Here is a 22,414-nt window from a genome sequence, read left to right on the forward strand (position 1 = left end):
CCTGGCCCGGCTGAGCCGCCTTTAAAGGAGCGGCTGAGCCAGCACCTCCTGCAGCCCCCGGGCACCGGAAGGAGGGAGGATTCTGCGGCGGCCCAGCAGGCAGCGGAGGCAGGCAGAGAGGGAGGGCTCTGCAGCGGCCCGGCGGGCAGCGGTGGCAGGGACGGTTCTGCAGCGGCCCGGCAGGCACCGGAGGGAGGGAGGATTCTGCAGCCGCCCGGTGGGCAGCAGAGGGGCAGGCCCCACTGATCCCGGCGCCGTTTGCACTGTGCCAAGCCCCGCTGCAATGCCGGCCCCACGCGGAGGTCGCAGACCCCAGCCAGCACTGCCTGTGTCGGCCCCCTTGGAGCCTGCCCGGCCGGGAGAGGCACCCCAAGGCCGGAGGGGGGAGCCCCTCTCGCCTGGCTGCAAGCGGGCTGCAGCGCCTGGCTGCCCATGGGCAGAGGGAGCGGGCGGGTGCCGCCCTTCACCCCCCTGCAAGCCGCCTTGACCACCCTCCACACGCTCCCTGCAGCTGCCGGTTTTTGTGGGTTTTTTTGCTTTGGCAGTCCGGCTGCCCTTTTTTTTTTTTTTTTTTTTGCCTGGGGCGGCAAAAAAGCTAGAGCCAGCCCTGGTTGTGGCACTGCTTTGAAAGCACCACTTCAACGATGCAGGGAATTCCTAAGGGTGGGCTTAAGATTCTGGTGCATAGCCCATATTTTCCCAGTCTGACACTGCACCTAGGGATGGCACTGACAGTGAAACAGGTGACCAATGATACCTGTATTGAGTGCAGTGACGTGGAGTAGCCGTAGAATGAGAGGGCCATAGGACGAGTTCTGTATGATCAGTGTTATTACAACTAAGAACAAATGAATCTATAGAGACAGGATGCTTAAAATGTTACAAATATTACTAATTGCAATATGCAGCGGTAAAGAAAGTATTCTGATTTTAAGCATTTGGATTTCCTGAGTCTAAAGTCTGAAAATAAGCTATAATTGAAATAACCTTAATTATACACAGCAGTCAAGACTCTCTAATTGATTTATGAATTAACTTCCATGTCATTGGTGTATCTGCATTCCTTAACTGATCATATGGTTGCTTATGCCTATAATGGGGAATATTAATTACCTTCACACTCTAGGAAGTATAATGCTTAGTCCTGGAATGATCTGAGCAAATACTTTAAACACTTGTCTTTTATAAATTCATCCCACATCCATCTGTGTTCATTAAATCACCAAATTGCTCAGAAGTACCAAATTATTTTTTTAAACAAATTACATTTTTGAAACCGCTTGTTCATGTCACATCTGGCAATGGGGGAACTTGTGCTCAGCATCTCTGAATCCCATATTTTGCTTGTTTGCAAGGCGATGTATTTCATCTCCACAGTAGGACCAATTCTTTATTTGCATGGATGGAAAATAAAGATTGGATAAACAGATTTCGATGCTGGATGAAATTTAAAAAGAGGGAAAAAAGCTACAAAACATTTCTGGGCACTTAGCTATACTTGGCTTTTAATTTCCCAGTGCCCATCTGTGCACATAGGGACAGTACACTGAACGGTTGGAAGGAGTAGCACATTCCTTAATATTTACAACATTCCAAATGGGGTGCATGAAGCCAGCAGAGCCAGGGTACTTCTTCCATTAAAACTGGCTTACAATTCCTGTACTCACTGCATGCAGACTACAGAACAAAACCAAGCATTCGACATTTGCACCATATCAGAGGTGCCTCTAATTGCTGACAGCTTGTTTTTCACACAGTAAAGAGGAATTCTGCTCCATTACATAGCAGTCCTTTGTGCACGGAAATTGCAGCAGATCAGAAAGGAAAGTGAGGTTTACCTTATCACAGACGGTGCTAATTTGATAGTTGTATTCCCTTGGCATATGCAGATAGAGTGGGAAAGAAATTTAATTTTGACTTGCTATATTTATGTATTTCCAGAGCCTGGTTTTGGTTTGGGGGAGGTTAGGCTGGAGAAGAAGGCACATTTGTCCTGGTTTACCTGTGTATAAACCAATCTGCTAGGATTGTGAGATTTATCATCTGTTACTACATTCTGGGGAGCAGTTTTCCCGGTGTCTTTTCCTAATGCCACTTTACTTGTGCTGCTGTATGCCAGAAAGCATATAGCGTTTCCAGCAGCTGAGATGAGAAACTTCACAGCTGCTACTATAGTCACTGTGTTGCATAGGTTGACTAGCAAGCGTTGCTAAGCTGAACACCATTTTAGGCTGCATATTGTCATCTATGTGCTGCTACTGTCAATTTCCTGTGGTACAGGAACACTACAGCTCTTCCTGAAGTTGGGTCTTCTCTACAGTAGCGCACTGTACTGATGGGGGAGTGCAGGGGGGAGTTCCTGATCCTGCAGCTCTTGAGCAAGTCCCATTGGCATCACTGAACCTACTCACAGTGAACAGCGGGTGTAAGATTTCAAGGGTCTGTCTAACAGCATTAAGACTAAATAGGCTCCTCGTGTCATTTCACTGTGATCGCTCTGAATGAAAGAAGGACTTCCATTTGCCTTCTCTTTCAGCAAAATACAAATGCACATACAGCAACATTGAAAAGATTATGGTGTGTAAATGAGAGTATTTAAGTGTGTGTGTATGTGACAGAGAGAGAGAGAGAGAGATCCAATGCTCTGCTCAGTGGTTCTCAAGTCTTAGCACATGATATTGTATGGTAATAATATTATCATTACATTTCCCCCCTCCTCCCACGGGTTCCTGGTCTTCATCCCTGGGCTTCTCATCCAGTCACAGTCTCTCCTTTCCCAATACTCCCCCTGGCTCCTTCTCCCAGTCTCCTGTTCCCTGGATCCTTGTCCTAGTAGTCTCTTTGCCCAGCCAGTTCCAATCTCAGTCCAGCTCCTCATCTGATCTCTGTTTTCCCTCCTTCCCACCAAGGTTCCCAGTCTCCCCCAACTCCCAGTCCTGGTGTTCTGGCCCTGCCAGTTTTAAGGCTCTTCTCCCCCTCCCCCCGAGGAAGAGTACCAGTCCCCCCATCCACAACTCCCAGTCACAATTTGTCTGCCCACTCTAGCCTTCAATCCAGTCTCACCAGGCCGTTTGTCAGATCCCTGACAAAAAGATCACACTCTGCCAAATTTCAAGTCCCTGCTCCAAAACATGCAGGTGCTAGAGCAGGGGTAAGCAGCCTATGGCACGCGTGCCAAAGGTGGCATGCGAGCTGATTTTCAGTGGCACTGCCCGGGTCCTAGCCACAGGTCCAGGGGATTCTGCATTTTAATTTAATTTTAAATGAAGCTTCTTAAACATTTTAAAAACCTTATTTACTTTACATACAACAATAGTTTAGTTATATATATAGACTTATAGAAAGAGACTTTCTAAAAACATTAAAATGTATTACTGGCACGTGAAACCTCAAATTAGAGTGAATAAATGAAGACTTGGCACACCACTTCTGAAAGGTTGCTGACCCCTGTGCTAGAGCTTCTCAAAGAAAAGATTGCCAAAACAGTTTTTAACGTTGCAAAATGACAGATTTTTCCCTAGCCTCCTTCTCAGAAATGACTGTTATGGCTGAAATTTTAAAAATAATAATACATAATAATAAGGAGCCTGAGATAGACACCCCCACCTCCCGCATGGAACATTTCAGCTGAAACGGTTAAAGTTTTGCAAAGTTATAAGCAACTGAACACAAGAGCTCATAATGGGAACTGTCAGGCAACCTTAATAATAAATATACCACCAGCCCTACCGATAATTGTGATAGACATAAGGCTGTTTGCATGTCTAAATTATGAAATTTTTAATGCAGTGTGACACTGACAGATTCCAACATTCTTCTGAGTTCCACATAAGATGAAAGGCTGTGCCATAGATGAAAGAAAACCTACTATTGCATAGTAGTGGTCAGGGAAAAGAGGAAGGAAGGCGGGAAGAGAAAAGCAGAGAGGGATAGAAGTATGCCGGGCTTCCCTGGAAGAAGGGGGCCAAATCTGGGGGAAGAGTGGGAGGTGATTTAAAACAATAGGACTAATGTATGTTTTAAACTCGGTTACTGAGAAAAACAAGTCAAATGCCACCGGTGGCATCGTAGGCTTTGATTGGAATGATTTATGATGTTTAGAAACCCCTTCGTGGCAGCAGTGCCATGTGATTCGTTGGTTTGTACATTGGAAACGCAATAACTCTCACTTTCTTCGTCCGCAAATCCAAGAATCTCAGAGGAAAAAATATAGCCAGCCCACCCCATGTCGCAGCAAAGATTTCACAGCAGAGGTGAAAATTAGATCTTTTATTACTGAGAGTTCATTATTTTTTATTCAATATGCTGATATATTTACTGTGAAGTATCCTGATTAATTACAATTAAATGACAGTTGTTAAATAATTGAAAAAAGGACATTTTGTAATGCAGGATCCTGGATTTATTTTTTAAATCTTTAAAGAAAGCCTCTAAAGAATCCCTTGTTACTAGGATTGCCACCTTGCTAATGGCTGGTAACCAGACCCCCAAGATCCCCACGCCTGCTCCACCTCTTCCCCCAAGGCCCCACCCCTGTTCTGCCTCTTCCCACAGGCCCCACCCCTGCTCCACCTCTTCTCTCGAGACCCCACCCCCTTCTCTGTCTCTTCCCCGGGCCCTGCTCCCTTCTTCACCTCTTCTTCCAAGGCCCCACCCCTGCTCTGCCTCTTCCCCCCCCCCCCAGATTAAAAAAAATAGACACCAGGGCTTGTCAAATGGAACCTGCATAAACAAGCCGAAACCTGGACTGTCCAGGTGAAAAATGGATGATTAGCAACCCTACTTGTTACAAATATGGGATTGCCAACATTGGAAGGAGATTGGTTTTGATGTGTTTGATAATCTTGCTAATTTGAAACATTTAGTAAATTGCAATTGGTCTCTGAGCCATTAGTGAGATTCTATTCTGTATTAAAAAGGATGGACTTGTCGTTAAGACACCACTCTATAAACCAGGAGTTCTATTCCCAGAACTGCCGCAAACCTTCACTGTGACCCAAGGCAAGTTATGTCACTTCTCTGTGCCTTACTGTCCTCACCTGTGAAATGGGGTTAAAAATGCCTCCCAGAGCTGTTGTGAGGCTTGATCCCTTGTGTCCATAAAGCACTCCAAGATCTGGAACACAACTGCAAAAATGCTGTTAATGTATATTCAATTGAGCTGAGTTCAGAGAGCTGAAGTTTGGCATTGTCTTTGCTAAAATTGTTCCAGTCTGATAATTTAATTAATCAACATTGAAGCAGAGTGTCTGAGATAATGTGTGCATTCATTTGCATAATGGCTGTAATTGGCAAAACCTCATACTATAAGTGTGGCAGTTCTGCAAATGACAGTAAGATAGACTGTTTTCTTGTAGCCAGCCAGCAGCACACACTTCAGCCTCTGTTATTTGCTTTTCCACACAGGAAAAAGTGACAGCTAGATGTACTGGCCAAGGGAAAAGATGACTAATTGATTTCTGATGGTTCTTGACACGGATATATATTCTACATGACTATGTTGCTACGTCAAGATAAAAAATTTCTAATCAGGTTTTAGAGCAGAACTCCCACTTCTGAATGGGGCCCAAAATGTTTACAAGTAACAGGATCTTTGGCCCAGCTGCAGTGAGCAGTTCCTTTAGCCAGAACTAGCAATTTCACTGTCACGTGTTTGAGTCTGTAGCTTCACAGCAGCCAGCAGGCAGCCAAGCTGTGGTTGCAAAGAAAATTAACTCCTGTCATTCAGTTTCAGAGAGGCCCTTGATGTGGTATCAACCCACTGGCAATCAATTCAGTGAATTTAGGGTAACGTTGTGCTTTGAGGTTCTCCAGTGCATATTTAATTTAACTGTAAGACAGATCATCATTTTAAATAAATACTTGACTGTTATAAGCATCAATTGGAAATGAATGACCGTGCAGCAAATGCAATAGGTAGTAATCTTCAGAAGATGTTTTGAATAATCAATTGGCTTTTCTTTAACTATCTTTACTGTATTCATTACTTTGCAACTAGCGAGACCGTTACTGATTGTTAAATGCCAGCTGAAATGACGTGCTGAGGAGGAACACCCGAGGTAGACTCATGTTCACTGTCCTATACACAGATCGGCTTGGGAATTTTCTGATGAAACTGGCTTTCACTGGAAAATGCCAATTTGCTGAAACCAAAAATGTTTCACAAAAACCTATTGGTTTTGACAAACTGCCTATGAAACACAAGCAGCTCCTGCCAGCTCAACTGGTAGACTGCTGGGGAGCCCAGGCTCCCAGGGTCTGGGTCTCTAGAGCAGTCTCACCATACGGATTGCTCCAGGGTCAGGAACTCCAGCTGTAGCCAGGACTTGGCTGACAACTGCATAGCAGGGAAGCTCGAAGCCCCGAGAACCCCAGCTCATGCAAGGGCTCTTGGGACTTCCAGACTTGCTGCTGTGGAGCCAGAAGCCTTGGAGACGCAGCTGCCAAGCTTTGAGACCCCCAGCTCAGCCGTGGCTCCAGGGCATCAAGCTCCCCATCAGTCTGCTAGAGCTGACCAGGAGCCTCTGAGCTTGGACTACCCGACTCAGTTTCGTTTGTCAAAATAAAACATTTTGATTATCTCTAAACAATTATTTTATTTGTTTTCTCTTCTGTAGGAAATTTTAATGTTTCCACTTTTTCTTCTATAACAGAACTCTTTTCTCAGAGTTTCTTGTGAAACAGACATTCCAACTTTGCACCAGCCTGAGTCACGAGCCGTAGTTTTTTAACCTAACATAGAATCCCGCTTGGAAACGAAATACCTGAACAGCTCATCTCTTTGGGGGCAGGGACCACTTCTTTGTTTGGACTGTGCTTCAAACAGTGAGGCCCCGATATCTGTCCAAGGCCCCTAGGCACTACCATACTACTACTAATAATACTCACTGGAATAACTGCAAATAATTTTAGGTGAAATTAAAAATTCTTTGTTAATTGTCTAAAGAAATCCAGGACGTTGCTCAAACGCATACACTACCGACTCCATTATTAGTACAGACATTTAGAAGCTACTGTATGCTCCTGTGATTTAGCTCTAAGAGCAACCTGGATTGACCTTTATGAGGTCATGGGGAAACCGTGTCTTAGGTAAAGGGGACAAAACAAGAGATTGAGGTGCAATCTATTTTAGTTTGAGAAAGAAGGTTAATTTCTGTCCCACCCAGCCAGGAATGGCCTTAGGTTTGTGCCAAGAATACCAGCACACAAGTTCTACTGATTTGGGGGGACATACCCACCACACCCTGCAATATACCACTAAATAACCTCTGGCAGCCCCTCACACCTTGAACGATGAACTGCAGGGGACCAATCCAAAACCCTCTCTAGGCCCCTACTCACTCATTAAATCCTTCGTACCCCATTTCACCCCAATAATATAATCCTCCCGACCTTCTGCCCCCTGTTGCTATAAACCTCATGTCACCCCCTGAATGCCAAGCATGCTATCTAACAAATGTCCCATGCCATGACTGGCTATGCTACTTACATAACTGTTTTTGAAGGATACACAGCTGTGTCTTCACAAAAGGCCTCGTCACTAAAGCCAGCTCTGAGCCCAGTTTCTTTCACTCTAAAGACCACAGAATAGTTTAAAACTAAAGCTGGTTGAATTGGTGAAAACTAACATTTTTGTGAATTTTTTTCCCACCCAGCTGTATTTAAAAGTGGCGGAATTAATTTTCCTATGAGCTGCAGCCACCTGTGGAGTAAAACACAGTGCTTGTAGAAAAGCACCGCAACACTACACAACAATTTAGAACAAGAAGTGCGAAAGAAACCTGTATGCGGCTGAAACTTCTGAGGAAGTTTAGGCCCCAGTGTAACGACCTAAACTGGACTTTGACCAGGATGCTGGAGCTAACATCCCATGTGCCCTTTTCTGAAAAATGCCCTGGGGTCATTGAAGATCACATGAGAGCAGGAGCTGTTTTATATCTTTAAAAAGGCAGCACCTAAAGTAGCACAGGGGTCCCAACAACATCCTGGGGCATTGCTTCAGTATTGATTTAGAAGGAAGAGTTTGTCATCTATTGAACTCATTAACATGGTCACCTATGGTTTTCCTGGGAAGTCTCCCATTTAAATAGCAATCAGCCCTGACCCTGTATAGCTCTTAAGAGGGGACAAGCCCACATCTGAAGAGGTATGGCTTCGGGCAGATGCAGGTGATCTAGTACATGGGGCAAACCAAATTAGCTTGCAGAGCTGCTGGTTTGAATCTGCCGCCTGTCTTTCGTGGCCGTGCCCTGTTGAGGGTCCTACTCCAAAAAACATTGTCATACTATTTGATTTGTGTATGCTAAGGTATTCTCTTTTGTTTTCAAAGGTATCGTGTCGTGGTTCCATATCCTCCTCAAAGCGAAGCAGAGATTGAACTGAAAGAAGGTGACATTGTGTTTGTGCACAAGAAAAGAGAGGATGGCTGGTATAAGGGGACATTACAGCGAAATGGCAGGACGGGCCTCTTCCCCGGAAGCTTTGTAGAGAGTTTCTGAGGGCTTGCTTTCTTCCCCATCACTGCTCTCTGAACTGAAAGATCTTTTAGGGGAAATTCCATAGCACAAGAAGAGACAGCAAAGGGAAATGTGACTGATATCCACTGCCATTTTTACGTCCAAAGACTCCCCGGGCCCTTCATTCTATAGCTCTGGAACCACAGTATCTGCTGTGCTTCCAAAACCATGTACAGTACATACAGTGGTATGTTGAAGTAGTGCCTTCCACTTGGAATCATAGACTGAGAGGATGCACATTTGGTTTGTATCTAAACTAAACTCCAACTGTTACCCATTATGTAAATTATAGAGAAAATATCTTTTAAAAAGTTGTTATATTGCTGTAACTTATTTGTCAGAGCTGCAGTGTTCTTATTACTGGCCTATGCAAGATGGATTTGGGTGTGGCAGGAGGCAGAGTAGGGAGCTCTTGAACTGGGATTTTATATTTCCTGGGGGAAAAGGAGAGTGTGTGGAAAAACCCAGCTAAAGATTTGTGCATTGTTCTGCAAGAAAGAATTAGAAGTCCAAAATGTTAGTGTCATGCTTTCTATATACCTCAAAAATATGCTGCATAAGGATGTCAGTAAGTGTGTTAGTGATCAGAGTTCTGAAGTACCTGTGAGATGCACTGGGCAGATCCTTGAAGAACTCTGGCTCCATCATTCAATTGCGGTTATTTGAGTAGAAACCCTTTGGTTTATCATCTGTCCATATTATATGCAGCATTTTTTTGCCTATCCAGTATCCACCTTTCCATTCCTTTTTTTTTTTTTTTTTTTTTTGGTATGACATACCCTTTTTAATTGTTTGCAGTATTGTTGCAGCTGTGTTGGTCCCAGGATATTAGAAAGGCAAGTTGAGTGAGGTAATACCATTTATTGGACCAACTATTTGGTCCAATAAAAGATATTGCCTCATCCACATTGTCTCTCTAATTAATACCTTTTTAATGTAAGAACTGTTATACATGATATATATACATATATTCCTAACAGATCAGGCATTTCCTGCTTTTCATACATCTGGTGCTTTTATTATTATTATTTTATTAATAGGAAGATCCTGTTTGGCTTAAGAGAGAGACTGTTAACAGCAACATTAACAGGTTTCACATTTAACATGTGAATTCCGAAATGTACTGAAAGTAGATTTCATCAAGATGAAAATGTTTGCTAGTACTACATGAAGCAAGAGAGAAAAATCAGTTTAGGCGGTGATATATATATATGTGTGTGTGTGCGTATGTGTGTGTGTGTTTGTAGGTAACTCACTTTCATAAGAACATAAGAACATTCTTTATATATAGTTTCTAAAGACCCTTAATAAAGCACAGTAATCTGTCTAGACAATGATAATTATTCAAGAATTGGGAGCATTTCCAGGAGGAGTAATTTTAATTGACTTTTATATGGCAATAAAAAGAACACTGCAGGTTCCAGCAAGCACAGGAATCGTGGAATTTTCCTCTGTCGTTGCATCAGAGAGAAGAGAGCTGAACTGCAACAGCTGTAATTAGCATTGTCAAAATGTGATTTTTTTTTTACTGTAGAAATGTACAGTTCTCAACACTGTTCTAACCTGGTCAAGCTACAATACAAAATATATCAGGCAATATAACCCTCCATCTACAAGGGACCTAAAGGTGCAATAAATGTAAAGTAAGTTTATGCAGTTATTTGTATCAAACAAAGAAGAGAAAAATCAGATAATGCAAGTGTGGGAGTATTTAAAAAAAAAGATTCAGTTGTGGTATCCTATAACCAAGTTGTAACAAAAGAATATTCTTAACTATGTTGTGCCCTGCCTTTTCTAGTGACTGGCTGCTTGCCCAGACCAGGATATGGTGGTCATTCAAGACTATGTTATAGTTGCAGTAACCTGGAGATGATTTTAGTAAAAAGAGGGGACCCAATGGGTGTATGCCATTACTTTGTTCCCAGTATTTCTTATGCCGAAGGTGTAGGTTTTGTTTTCATTCAAGCCAGGTATGCTAGCACATATCAAAACATGTATAAGTGAACATTCCTACTTATGTTGAACTGAAAGACTTTGTTCTCTGTAAAATAAGTTTCTCTTCCTGTCATTTGTAACAAACAGATTCCAGAAACACAGTCTGCGGCCAAGTATTGCATCTTCAAATCACAGAAACATTATTTTCTGGGAGGATGGGGGGGGTGGTATTTGTAACGTTACCACATTTGTTCATGTTCCAGGTGGTAATCAGTCATCAGTAAAATAAACGGTTATTGTTAAGAGAAAATTGCCTTTTTATAACCAATAAGAGCTTTAAGAAATTTTTTCTGCAAAAGGCTGATTGAAGAATAGAGCACTATCTTTCCAGTCATTTCATCCAAATCAGAAATGGTATCTCTGCACCTTGAGCCACGATCCGGTCAGCTAGCAAGCTGACAATGCTCTTCCCCCCCTCCCAAATGTGTTCTATACACACATATATATATATATAAATTCTTGGTTAGCATTGTCAGAAACAGATTTCTCTGACAAACTATAGTGGCTAAATATCGGTTAAAATTCTGTTCCATGGTATGTTTACTATATCCAGAGAAATGAAACAGGAATCATATTGTATTCAGTCAGATCTAAAATAGTTCCAGATTTCACTGTTCTAATGCTTAAATCTAACAGGACAAAAGCCGTTATGCAAGAAAATACAGAAATGTCTGTGTAAAATCAGTGTTTTTAATGTATTTTGCAGTCAGAACAATAATAATTTTTAACTATAGATAATGAAGGCAAAATAACCCTTTCAGTCACACCTCCTATAAGGAGAAATATTTTTTGGTGTTTGATATTTTGAAAACAGCTGTTTCTGGTCCCCATTTATTGCTTACCATAATAGTCTTGATTATTGAATAATTTTCTTGGACAAATCAATTCCATGCGAAGAGCACAACTGCAGAACATAAGACTGATCAGTGGTACAAGAAAATTACCCAGTGCCATTTAGAAAGTCTTTGACCATGGGAGGGGATTGGCGCTTACTGTGATCCATTTTTAAATTGCATACAAAGGAAAGATAAAGGAGGGGGAGGGAGTGTGCGTGCGTGTCCTACAAGGGAAAAAAAGTGAAAGAAACCTTCTGGCAGCCTCATTTTGTAAAATGCCAGATTTGCTGTTCTAGAAATGGTTGCAGCTAATTGAACAATTCCTTTGTACTTTGCACAGCTCAGAAAATGTTTTTTGTTATACATGAATGTTAACGTGATTTAGAAAATATTGATGGTTACGAGTACAAATGAACTACAAGGACTGTGTTTCTGATGCTTTAAATAAAATAAATTGAGGTCACTTGAGTGAGTTTTCCATCTTTATTTAGATGGTAAAGAGATTTTACAAAACAGGTGTCCTGAGGTTCACAATAAAGATAGTCAGAGGGGCCCAAATCCTCAGATATTTATGCTCCTAACTTCCCTTCCTGTGGAAATCTGGGCCAAGGTGACTTTGAAAAAGGGGTGAAGGCAGAGAAATGTCAGGAAATGCTTCAGATGAAACTGTATTTTCACATAAAGGGCTTTATTCCACAAACCCTACTAACACGGAGTGGTACTTGTCAGAGGTGAAAGTAAGCTGGTCTGGTCCGGTACGGCATACCGGCAAGAGCCAGTATGCCATATCGGACTGGACCTGCTTCCACGGCAGTGATTTAAAGAGCCCAGTGCTCCAGTCGCTGCGGGGAGCCCCGGGCCCTTTAGAGCACCGCCGGAGCTCCAGCAGCCGGGCTCCCGCGGTAATTTAAAGGGCCCAGAGCTCCGTGGCAGCTGAAGCCCCGGGCCCTTTAATTCGCCCCTGAGCCCCGGGGCTCCCAGCCGCCTCTGCAGTTGGTAGCTCCAGGGTGATTTAAAGGCCCTGGGGCTCCCAGCCACAGCCGGAGCCCCAGGGTCTTTCAATCTTGAAAGGCCCCGCCTCTTCCAGTTGAGGCCACGCCTCTTCTGATTGAGGCCACACCCCCGCTCAGGACTCGGATGTACCGGTAAATCCTGTAAGTTACTTTCACCCCTGGTGTTTGTACAAAGAGAGTCACTGTGTTCAATTGAAGCTATTCGGGAATAAATACTATTGGATGTAAAAGCTGCAGAAGGGGGCCTTAATGTAATGATATGGCTTAGATCAGGGATCGTCAACCTTTGGCACGCTGCCCACCACGGTAAGCACCCTTGCGGGCCGGGCCGATTTGTTTACCTGCTGCGTCTGCAGGTTTGGCCGATCGTGGCTCCCACTGGCCAAGATTCGCTGCTCCAGGCCAATGGGAGCTGCTGGAAGTGGCGCGGGCCGAGGGACATACTGGCCGCCGCTTCCCGCCGCCCCCATTGGTCTGGAGCGGTGAACCGCAGCCAGTGGGAGCCGTGATTGGCCGAATCTGCGGACGCAGTAGGTAAACAAACCAGCCCGTCCCAGCCCGCCAAGGTGCTTACCCTGGCAGGCCGCATGCCAAAGGTTGCCGATCCCTGGCTTAGAGCATAGAATACTATTTTTATATCAATTGATGCACTTTATTTTCCCAAATAAGTTGGAGCAAGTGCTCAATAGTTTGTTCTCTTTCGACATGAGCCAACACCTGCAGCAGTCCAATAGGTGTGTTGACAACACATGCACTTGTTAGGTTACTTTTCTGTGGGTGGGGGAGAAGCTGCTAGATGGGTTTTTAAAAATGTGTCCATGATGCATGAGACACAAAAGTAGGAATTTGTACCAGTGTGTCAGAAAACTTACCAAAGGCCGCTGGTGTAAATCGGTAACTTAGGCCTGGTCTACACTACGGGTTTAGGTCGACTTTAGCAGCGTTAAACCGAATTAAGCCTGGACACGTCCACACAACGAAGCCCTTTCTTTCGACTTAAAGGGTCCTTTAAACCGGTTTCTTTACACCACCTCTGACGAGGGGATTAGCGATAAAACCGGTCTTTGCGGGTCGGAATTGGGGTAGTGTGGACGGAATTCGACGTTATTGGCCTCCGGGAGCTATCCCACAGTGCTTCATTGTGACCGCTCTGGACAGCACTCTCAACTCAGATGCACTGACCAGGTAGACAGGAAAAGACCCGCGAAGGTTTGAATTTCATTTCCTGTTTGCCCAGCGTGGAGAGCACAGGTGACCCCGCAGAGCTCATCAGCACAGGTAACCGTGATGGAGTCCTCCCAGGATCGCAAAAGAGCTCCAGCATGGACCGAACGGGAGGTACGAGATCTGCTCGCCATATGGGGAGATGAAGCAGTGATAGCTGAACTCCGTAGCAGTAAAAGAAATGGAAAAGTATTAGAAAAGATCTCCAAGGCCATGAAGGACCGAGGCCATAACAGGGACACACAGCAGTGCCGCGTGAAAATTAAGGAGCTACGGCAAGCTTACCACAAAGCCAGAGAAGCAAACGGAAGGTCCGGGGCAGAGCCGCAAACTTGCCGCTACTACGCGGAGCTGCATGCGATCCTAGGGGGTGCAGCCACCACTACCCCAACCGTGTGCTATGACTCTCTCACTGGAGAAACACACAGGGAAGACGGTTCGGGGAACGAGGAAGATGACGATGGAGGTACTGTAGGTAGCTCACAGCAGCAAGGAAGCGGAGAAACCGGTTTCCCCAACAGCCAGGATATGTTTGTGACCCTGGACCTGGAACCAGTAACCCCCGAACTCACCCAAGACCCTCAGGGCACACAGGAGACCTCTGGTGAGTGTAACTTTGTAACTATTTGTAAACATTACCAAAAAAAAGCAAGCGTGTTTAATGATTACTTTGCCCTGGCAATCGCGGCCAGTACATCTACTGGAAAAGTCTGTTAACGTGTATGGGGATGGAGCGGAAATCCTCCAGGGACATCTCCAGAAAGCTCTCCTGGTTGAAATGGGGTGATTTTATTAAGGGGACATTCAGAGGCGCCCGTTCCTGCTCTTCTGACCAGAAATGTTCCCCGCTGTTAACCACGCGGTGGGGGGAGGGGTGAAGTGATCACCCCAGAGAATCGTGTGTGTGTGGGGGGGGGTTACTTGTGTTTGTGCCGCATGTTAACCGGGAAACCGCAGCCCCCTCCTTTTACATTGAAACCCCATTTTAAATGGACAACCCAATTCATCCTTGATATGGGAAATGCGCTGCTGTTTGCAACCTTTCCCGCATGTTAAGAAGGTTAAAAAAGCCAAAACACTGTGGCCTACGATGGCTGCCTGCAAGCCGAAATATGCGACCTTGTAATGAAAGAGTGTACCCATTGTTCTCTAAAATGTGTCTTTTTTAACCACCTCTCCCTTCTCCTCCGCCAGCTGCAAATGTTTCTCCTTCGCAGAGGCTCGTGAACATTAGAAAGAGAAAACGTAGGACAAGGGACGAGATGTTCACGGAGCTGCAGATGTCCGCCCAGGCTGATAGAGCACAGCAGAATGCGTGGAGGCAGTCAATGTCGGAGATGAGAAAAGCCCAATATGAACGAGAGGAGAGGTGGCGGGCTGAATCGCGGGAAGAACAGAGCAAGTGGCGGGCTGAAGACGATAGGTGGCGTCAGCTTGCAGACAGACGGCAAGAGGCAATGCTCCGTCTGCTGGAGCATCAAACTGATATGCTCGAGCGTATGGTTGAGTTGCAGGAAAGGCAGCAGGAGCAGAGACCGCCGCTACAGCCCCTGTGTAACCAACAGCCCTCCTCCCCAAGTTCCATAGCCTCCTCACCCAGACGCCCAAGAACACGGTGGGGGGGCCTCCGTCCACCCAGTCACTCCACCCCAGATGATCGCCCAAGCATTAGAAGGCTGGCCTTCAATAAGACTTAAAGTTTTAAAATGCAGTGTGTCCTTTTCCATCCCTCCTCCCCCACCCATCCCAGGCTACCTTGGCAATTATCCCCATACCTCTGTAAGGAACTAATAAAGAATGCATGAATGTTAAAAAAAATGACTTTATTGCCTCTGCAAGCGGGAGGGGAGGGTGGGGTGGGGTGGTTGGTTTACAGGGAAGTAGAGTGAACCGGGTCGGGGGGGGGAGGGTTTGGAGGGTTCATCAAGGAGAAACAAACAGAAGTTTCACACAGTAGCCTGGCCAGTCACAAAACTCGTTTTCAAAGCTTCTCTGATGCGCACCGCGCCCTGCTGTGCTCCTCTAACCGCCCTGGTGTCTGGCTGCGCGTAATCAGCGGCCAGGCGAGTTGCCTCAACCTCCCACCCCGCCATAAAAGTCTCCCCCTTACTCTCACAGATATTGTGGAGCGCACAGCAAGTAGCAATAACAATGGGGATATTCTTTTCGCTGAGGTCTGAGCGAGTCAGTAAGCTGCGCCAGCGCGCTTTTAAACGTCCAAATGCACATTCCACCACCATTCGGCACTTGCTCAGCCTGTAGTTGAACAGGTCCTGACTCCTGTCCAGGCTGCCTGTGTACGGCTTCATGAGCCATGGCATTAAGGGGTAGGCTGGGTCCCCAAGGATCACGATAGGCATTTCAACATCCCCAATGGTCACTTTCTGGTCCGGGAAGAAAGTCCCTTCCTCCAGCTTTCGAAACAGAGCAGAGTTCCTGAAGACGCGAGCATCATGTACCTTTCCCGGCCATCCCACGTTGATGTTGGTGAAACGTCCCTTGTGATCCACCAGGGCTTGCAGCAGCATTGAAAAGTACCCCTTGCGGTTTACGTAGTCGGTGGCTTGGTGCTCCGGTGACAAGATAGGGATATGGGTTCCTTCTATGGCCCCACCACAGTTTGGGAATCCCATTTCAGCAAAACCATCCACTATTGACTGCACGTTGCCCAGAGTCACTACCCTTGCTATCACCAGGTCTTTCATTGCCCTGGCAAATTGGATCACAGCAGCCCCCACCGTAGATTTGCCCACTCCAAATTGATTCCCGACTGACCGGTAGCTGTCTGGCGTTGCAAGCTTCCACAGGGCTATCGCCACTCGCTTCTCAACTGTGAGGGCTGCTCTCATCTTGGTATCCTGGCGTTTCAGGGCAGGGGAAAGCAAGTCACAAAGTTCCATGAAAGTGCCCTTACGCATGCGAAAGTTTCGCAGCCACTGGGAATCGTCCCATACCTGCAGCACGATGCGGTCCCACCAGTCTGTGCTTGTTTCCCGGGCCCAGATTCGGCGTTCCACAGCATCAACCTGCCCCAGTGACACCATGATTTCCACATTGCTGGGGCCTGTGCCTTGTGAGAGGTCTATGTCCATGTCAATTTCCTCATCACTCTCGTCGCCGCGCTGCAATCGCCTCCTCGCCTGGTCCGGGTTTCGCCTTAGCATGTCCTGGCTCTGCATATACTCCAGGACAATGCGCGTGGTGTTCATAGTGCTCATAATTGCCGCGGTGATCTGAGCGGGCTCCATGATCCCAGTGCTAGCTATGGCGCCTGGTCAGAAAAAAGGCGCGAAAGTAGTATCTGATGGACCAGGAGAAGGAGGGAGGGCGGGCGGGAGGGAGGGAGGGCCGAGTGACGACATGGCGTACAGGTACAGGAACAGGGAGAAACACAAACAACTGTCACACAGAATGGTCCCCCCAAAGATTAAACTGGAAACCCTGGGCTTAGCAGGCCATTGATTTCACGGAGGAAGGGGAAGCAAATGAATACAGAACAAATCTATTTTTTACATCTTAAGGTGGCAGCCGACGGTGCAGCATGAGTGATAGCCTCTCCAGTACGACGATGACGGATACCAGTCATAAAATACCATCATCTGCAAAAAGGCAAGGGGCTGCTGCTGTGTAGCAATGCAGCCCCACGTCTGCCAGCCCCACGTCCGCCAGCACCCAGCATCGCCCTCGGCCTTTTCTGGGTGCTTAGCAGACAATACTGGGCAATTGGCAGAAAATAGTATATTACGACTGGTAGCCATCATCATCGAAACAGTAGCATGTCTGCCCAGGTGGCCATGATTGACAGCCACACCAATACGATGACGATGGGTACCAATCATAATATACCATCGCCTGGCAAGGGGCTGGTGCAATGCAGCCCTACGGCTGCCAGCCCCATGGCTATCACTCATGCTACACCGTCTACCGCCAAAAGGCAGTTAGCAGCTGCTGCTGTGTAGCAATGCAGTCCCACGTCTGCCGGCACCCAGAGGACATATGGTGACGGTGAGCTGAGCTGAGCGGGCTCCATGTTGTCTGCACAGGTAACCCAGGTAACCCAGGTAAAGAGGCGCGAATCTATTGTCTGCCGTTGCTGTGACGGGGGAGGGAGGGGCCTGACGACATGTACCCAGAACCGCCCGCGACACTGTTTTGCATCATCCGGGCATTGGGATCTCAACCCAGAATTCAAAGGGGCGGCGGAGACTGCGGGAACTGTGGGATAGCTGTGGGATAGCTACCCATAGTGCAATGCTCTGGAAGTCGACGCTAGCCTTGTACTGTGGACGCGGTCCGCCGACTAGAGCACCTAGAGCATTTTATTGTGTGGACACACACAATCGGCTGTATACAACCGATTTCAATAAAACCGGCTTCTATAAATTCGAACTAATTTCGTAGTGTAGACGTACCCTTAGTCATGGAGTCAAAAGGGGTTTGTCAGAATCACACTGATGTAACTCAGCTCACAATCCGGCCTTGCTGAGGCTACTGTCCTTTCAGTAGTTTGCCCTGCTGCTAGGAGACACTGAGGTGTGGGGGGGAGGGGCTTGGGGATGGAAATGAGTAGAACTGAGCTCTTTTTAGCTCATTTCATAAAATTAATTCAGTCTTACATTTCTCAAGTTTCTACTTCATAATGGGCTAAATGCAGTATCCTTCAGCACATCATTGTGCATTTTATTCATCAAGTTGGGTCCTTTTCAAAGGCTTTGATTATTTCTGATTTGTACATTTACTTAAGTGCATCTCATGGTGATAGTTACCGTAGGAATTCATGCATTTTTATTTCTTGTTGCACAGAACAGATCTACAGTCAGACCTCTGCCCTCTTTTATTTGTTGGATGTTGAATTGCCATGAAATCACTTTCTGTAATGAGGTCTGTAATCTCGACCTGTCTGGGCTTTGATGCCATCATGCTCATCACTACGGTCTTTGAGGCCCAGATGCTCAAAGGTATTTAGGCACCTACCTGGCTCTTTAGATGCCTATGTCCACCATTTAGGCCCCACTGATATTTTAAAAACTGCCTCTCAGCTGCTGCCAAACACTGATAGGCTCCTAAGACCCATAGATGCCTAAGTGTCTTCTGGTGGAAATATGCAGACTGGCTAAGCCCTGATGCTGCCATCCAGCAAGTGAATGCCTTGGAGTCCTAGCTCTAGCTGACGCTCTGGGAGGCCCTGAAGCAGGAATCTCAAAGTAGAAGGGGAACCCCTAGCTTGCTGGTGTGACCTGATCCTGTAGGGGTGCTCTGAGCATGCCCAACATTTGATATCTGGCAGTCCTTGCAGCAGGAGGGCAGGATGCAGGCCACAGATTGGGAGCATTACAGTACCCACAGAAAAGACAGCTAGGGCCCAGGGGAATGTAGGGCCAGAGTGAGAGAGCACAGCTGCTAGGGCATGGGCTACCTATGTGACTGAACTGTCTTAGGTGCCTAAATCCAGGAGAGGGATTGCAGCTGATGATTCCAAGCCAAGGAAGGTGCCTATCTCTGGCCCATCAGCCAGACAAACCAGGTAGGGTTGCCAGGTGTCCAGTTTTTGACCAAAATGCCTGGTCAAAAAGGGACCCTGGCTCAGCACTGCTGACGGGGCCGTTAAAAGTCCAGTCGGCAGTGCAGCGGGGCTTAGGCAAGCACCCTGCCTGCCGTGGCTCCGCACAGCTCCCGGAAGCAGCAGCATGTCCCCCTTCCTAGGTATAGGAGCACCCAGAGGGCTCAGCATGGTGCCCCCATTCCAAGTGCCAGCTTTACAGCTTCCATTGAGTGGGAACCATGGCCAATGGGAGCTGCAGGATTGGTGCCTGTGGACAGGGCAGTGCGCAGAGCTTCCTAGCTGCATCTCTGCGTAGGAGCTGGAGGGGGAACATACAGCTGCCTTTGGGAGCTGCACCCCTGGCCCCCTCTCACCTTCCAAACCCCTCAGTTCTAGCCTGGAGCACCTTCCTGCACCCCAAAACTCTAATCCCCAGCCCCACCCCGGAGCCCACACCCCCAGCCGAGCCTTCACCCCCCACACACATCCCAAACCTTGCCCCATCCCTGATCCCCCTACGAACCCCTCGGTCCCAGCCCAGAGCACTCTCCTGCACCCCAAACCTCTCATCCCCAGCCTCACACCAGAGCCCATACCCCCCCTGCACCCCAACCGCCTCAGCCAGCCCGGTAAAAATGAGTGAGTGAGGGTGGGGAGACCGAGCTATGGGGGTGGGGGGAGCTTAGAGGAGGGGTGGGCCAAGGGTGTTCAGTTTTGTGAGAGTAGAAAGTTGGCAACCCTAACACCAGGTCAGCCACTTAGACTCCTAAGCCCCTCTCCTCCCCCCATCCCTCACCCTGTCCCCCTCCTCAGCATGTTACTCCTGGCTTGCTTAGGTGGCTCCCATCTCAGCTTCCTGGCATGTGAGGACCTCTTTCTGAGGCACCTAATTCTCCCCATGCATTGTCTAGGGGGCCTGGACACCTAGCTCAGGGCTGAGGATTCCACTTCACAGCAGGGCACCTGGGGTTAAGCATTGCAATGCGGAGCAGAGCAACCCCTAAGTCCCTCTGAGGAGTGGGGCTTGAGTGCCTTTTGAATGGTTAGGCTGAAGGAAGCGCTTCCTTTGGGAGGATTTTTAAGCTGCTGACGCTACCATGTCTCTCAGGACACCAAAGAGCTTGTGACCTGTGTATTTTGAGGTAGCTAGATGCTGTTGAGTCTGGCTGTCAGCCTTCCAGTACCCAAGATGCACGTGTTTGTGTGGAAATGCATTGTGAGCCGTAATTCTGGGTGAGAAGTAAAAGTCATTCAGGGAAGTATCTGAAATAAATGATGCCACAAGTTGTGTAGCGCTGAGCTGAGTGTCTGCCTTTCGCTGCCTAGGGCGAGGTCTCTGACAAGGAATACATTCAAGACAAAGTGGCTCAAGTAAAACACAGGTGGATGCAGGTGAAGCCCAGAGCACTTCTGAAGATGCTTCACAGCAGGAGTTTCATAGTGATGAGTCCATTTGCCTGGCTATAGATTCCTTCAGGATGACGTGGGGGTTGGTCTTTTGCTAAGATAAGGATTTCTATGCCCACTCCAGGGAGGATTGCAAAGTCATCCTTGCTTCTGTGGCCATTGTAGACTGTCTGTTTACATCCCAATGGGATCTCCTGCAAAGTTAAAATGCCTTGTAATCCCATCTCCCAGGGCAGCAATGAGATGGAAATGGGTGGGAAATTAGTTGTTTCACTGCCTATGCCTTCCTGTTTGTCATTAGTATCAGCTGCAGTGTGAGGAAACCCAGTGAAATAACTAGTTGTCTGAACATAGCAGGAGAACACTGAGGAAAAAAGTCTTACCTGAGCCTTCGTATCCAGGCCTTGTCATTCCAGCTCTGCTAACCAGCCCTCTGCTCAGGAAGGTGAGTTAAGTTTGTAGGAGAAGCATTGCTTCTGTGATTTCTTTCCTTTGTTTTTAATGGGTTGACCTGGGCCATGTTTGGATAACTTTCTGCTTGAGAAGCTGCAGAAGAGGACAAGGGAAATCATGCCTCACGAATCTACTAAAAGTCTTTGGAGGCAAGGGGTTAACAAGCATGTGGACAAAGGGGATCCAGTGGAAATAGTGTACTTAGATTTTCAGAAAGCCTTTGACAAGGTCCCTCACCAAAGGCTCTTAAGCAAATTAAGCTGGAATTGGATAAAAGGCAAGGTCCTCTCATGGATTGGTAACTGGTTAAAAGATAGGAAACAAAAGGTAGGAATAAATGGTCAGTTTTCAGAATGGCGAGAGGTGAATAGTGGTGCCCCCAAGAGATCTGTATGGGACCAGGGCTCTTCAACATATTCATAAATAATCTGGAAAAAGAGGTAAACAGTGAGGTGGGAAAATTTGCAGATGGTACAAAATTACTCAAGATGGTTATGTCCAAAGCAAACTGTGAAGAGTTACAAAGGGATCTCACAAAAATAGGTGACTGGGAACAACATGGCAGATGACATTCAATGTTGATAAATGCAAAGTAATGCACATTGGAAAACATAATCCCAACTATACATATAAAATGATGGGGTCTAAATTAGCTGTTACCACTCAAGAAAGATCTTGGAGTCATTGGTCTCTGAAAACATCCACTCAATGTGCAGCGGCAGTCAGAAAAGTGAACCGAATGTTGGGAATCATTAAGAAAGGGATAGCTAATAAGACAGAAAATATCATAATATTGCCTTGCTATAAATCCATGATACACCCACATCTTGGGGGAGGGATAGCTCAGTGGTTTGAGCATTTGCCTGCTAAACCTAGGGTTGTGAGTTCAATCCTTGCCAGGGCCATTTAGGGAACTGGGGTAAAATCTGTCTGGGGATTGGTCCTGCTTTGAGCAGGGGGTTGGACTAGATGATCTCCTGAGGTCCCTTCTAATCCTGATATTCTATGAAATTCCCCTCAGTCTTTAGCACAGGAACCAGAACCAAGACCCTGAGTCCGTTTAAGGTTGGGCCATTTAGCCAAATGGCCTTTTTTGTCTGTTGGTCTCTGGAGAATCCATCTTGAACCAGAATATGTGAGCCCTTTCCAGGAGGTGGTACCTCCCAGGAGGTGTTATAACCAGAATGATTTGCCTTGATCATCCCCTATTGTTATCACTTCTTGGAGGAGCTGTGGTAACCTTCCCCCACAGATTGTATACCCCCCTCCACTCACTATGTTACATAAACTATTCATATACTTAATACAACATGGTCTCTCAAAGATATTGCAGGAAGTTGTTCTGTCTGTCCCAGGAGATCCCATCCAATTAGTCCCCAGAGGACTCACTGAGTGGGATCTTCTGGACAGATTTTCCCTTTTTCACAA

General features: G+C 46.6%; 2 protein-coding genes across 4 annotated transcripts in view; both read left to right on the forward strand.

Annotated features, from left to right (window-relative positions):
• The window catches only part of SH3RF3 (SH3 domain containing ring finger 3), a 380,292-nt gene extending 368,477 nt beyond the window's left edge, over window positions 1-11,815 (forward strand). For all 3 annotated transcript variants that reach the window (XM_008174317.3, XM_042861406.2, XM_042861407.2), the window contains one exon: window positions 8,330-11,815. In XM_008174317.3, the coding sequence (XP_008172539.2) occupies window positions 8,330-8,498 (169 nt within the window). In that variant the 3' untranslated portion in view covers window positions 8,499-11,815. The remainder of the gene's footprint in view (window positions 1-8,329) is intronic.
• A 1,420-nt stretch (window positions 11,816-13,235) lies between these two features.
• LOC135980797 (uncharacterized) lies at window positions 13,236-15,384 on the forward strand. The gene is made up of 2 exons (XM_065580983.1): window positions 13,236-14,188; window positions 14,779-15,384. The coding sequence occupies exons 1-2, from the start codon at window positions 13,648-13,650 to the stop codon at window positions 15,279-15,281; spliced, it is 1,044 nt and encodes a 347-aa protein (XP_065437055.1). The 5' UTR covers window positions 13,236-13,647; the 3' UTR covers window positions 15,282-15,384.
• The last annotated feature ends 7,030 nt before the right edge of the window (window positions 15,385-22,414 follow it).

Source organism: Chrysemys picta, chromosome 1, assembly GCF_011386835.1.
Source record: "Chrysemys picta bellii isolate R12L10 chromosome 1, ASM1138683v2, whole genome shotgun sequence".
NCBI classification, from domain to species: Eukaryota; Metazoa; Chordata; order Testudines; family Emydidae; genus Chrysemys; species Chrysemys picta.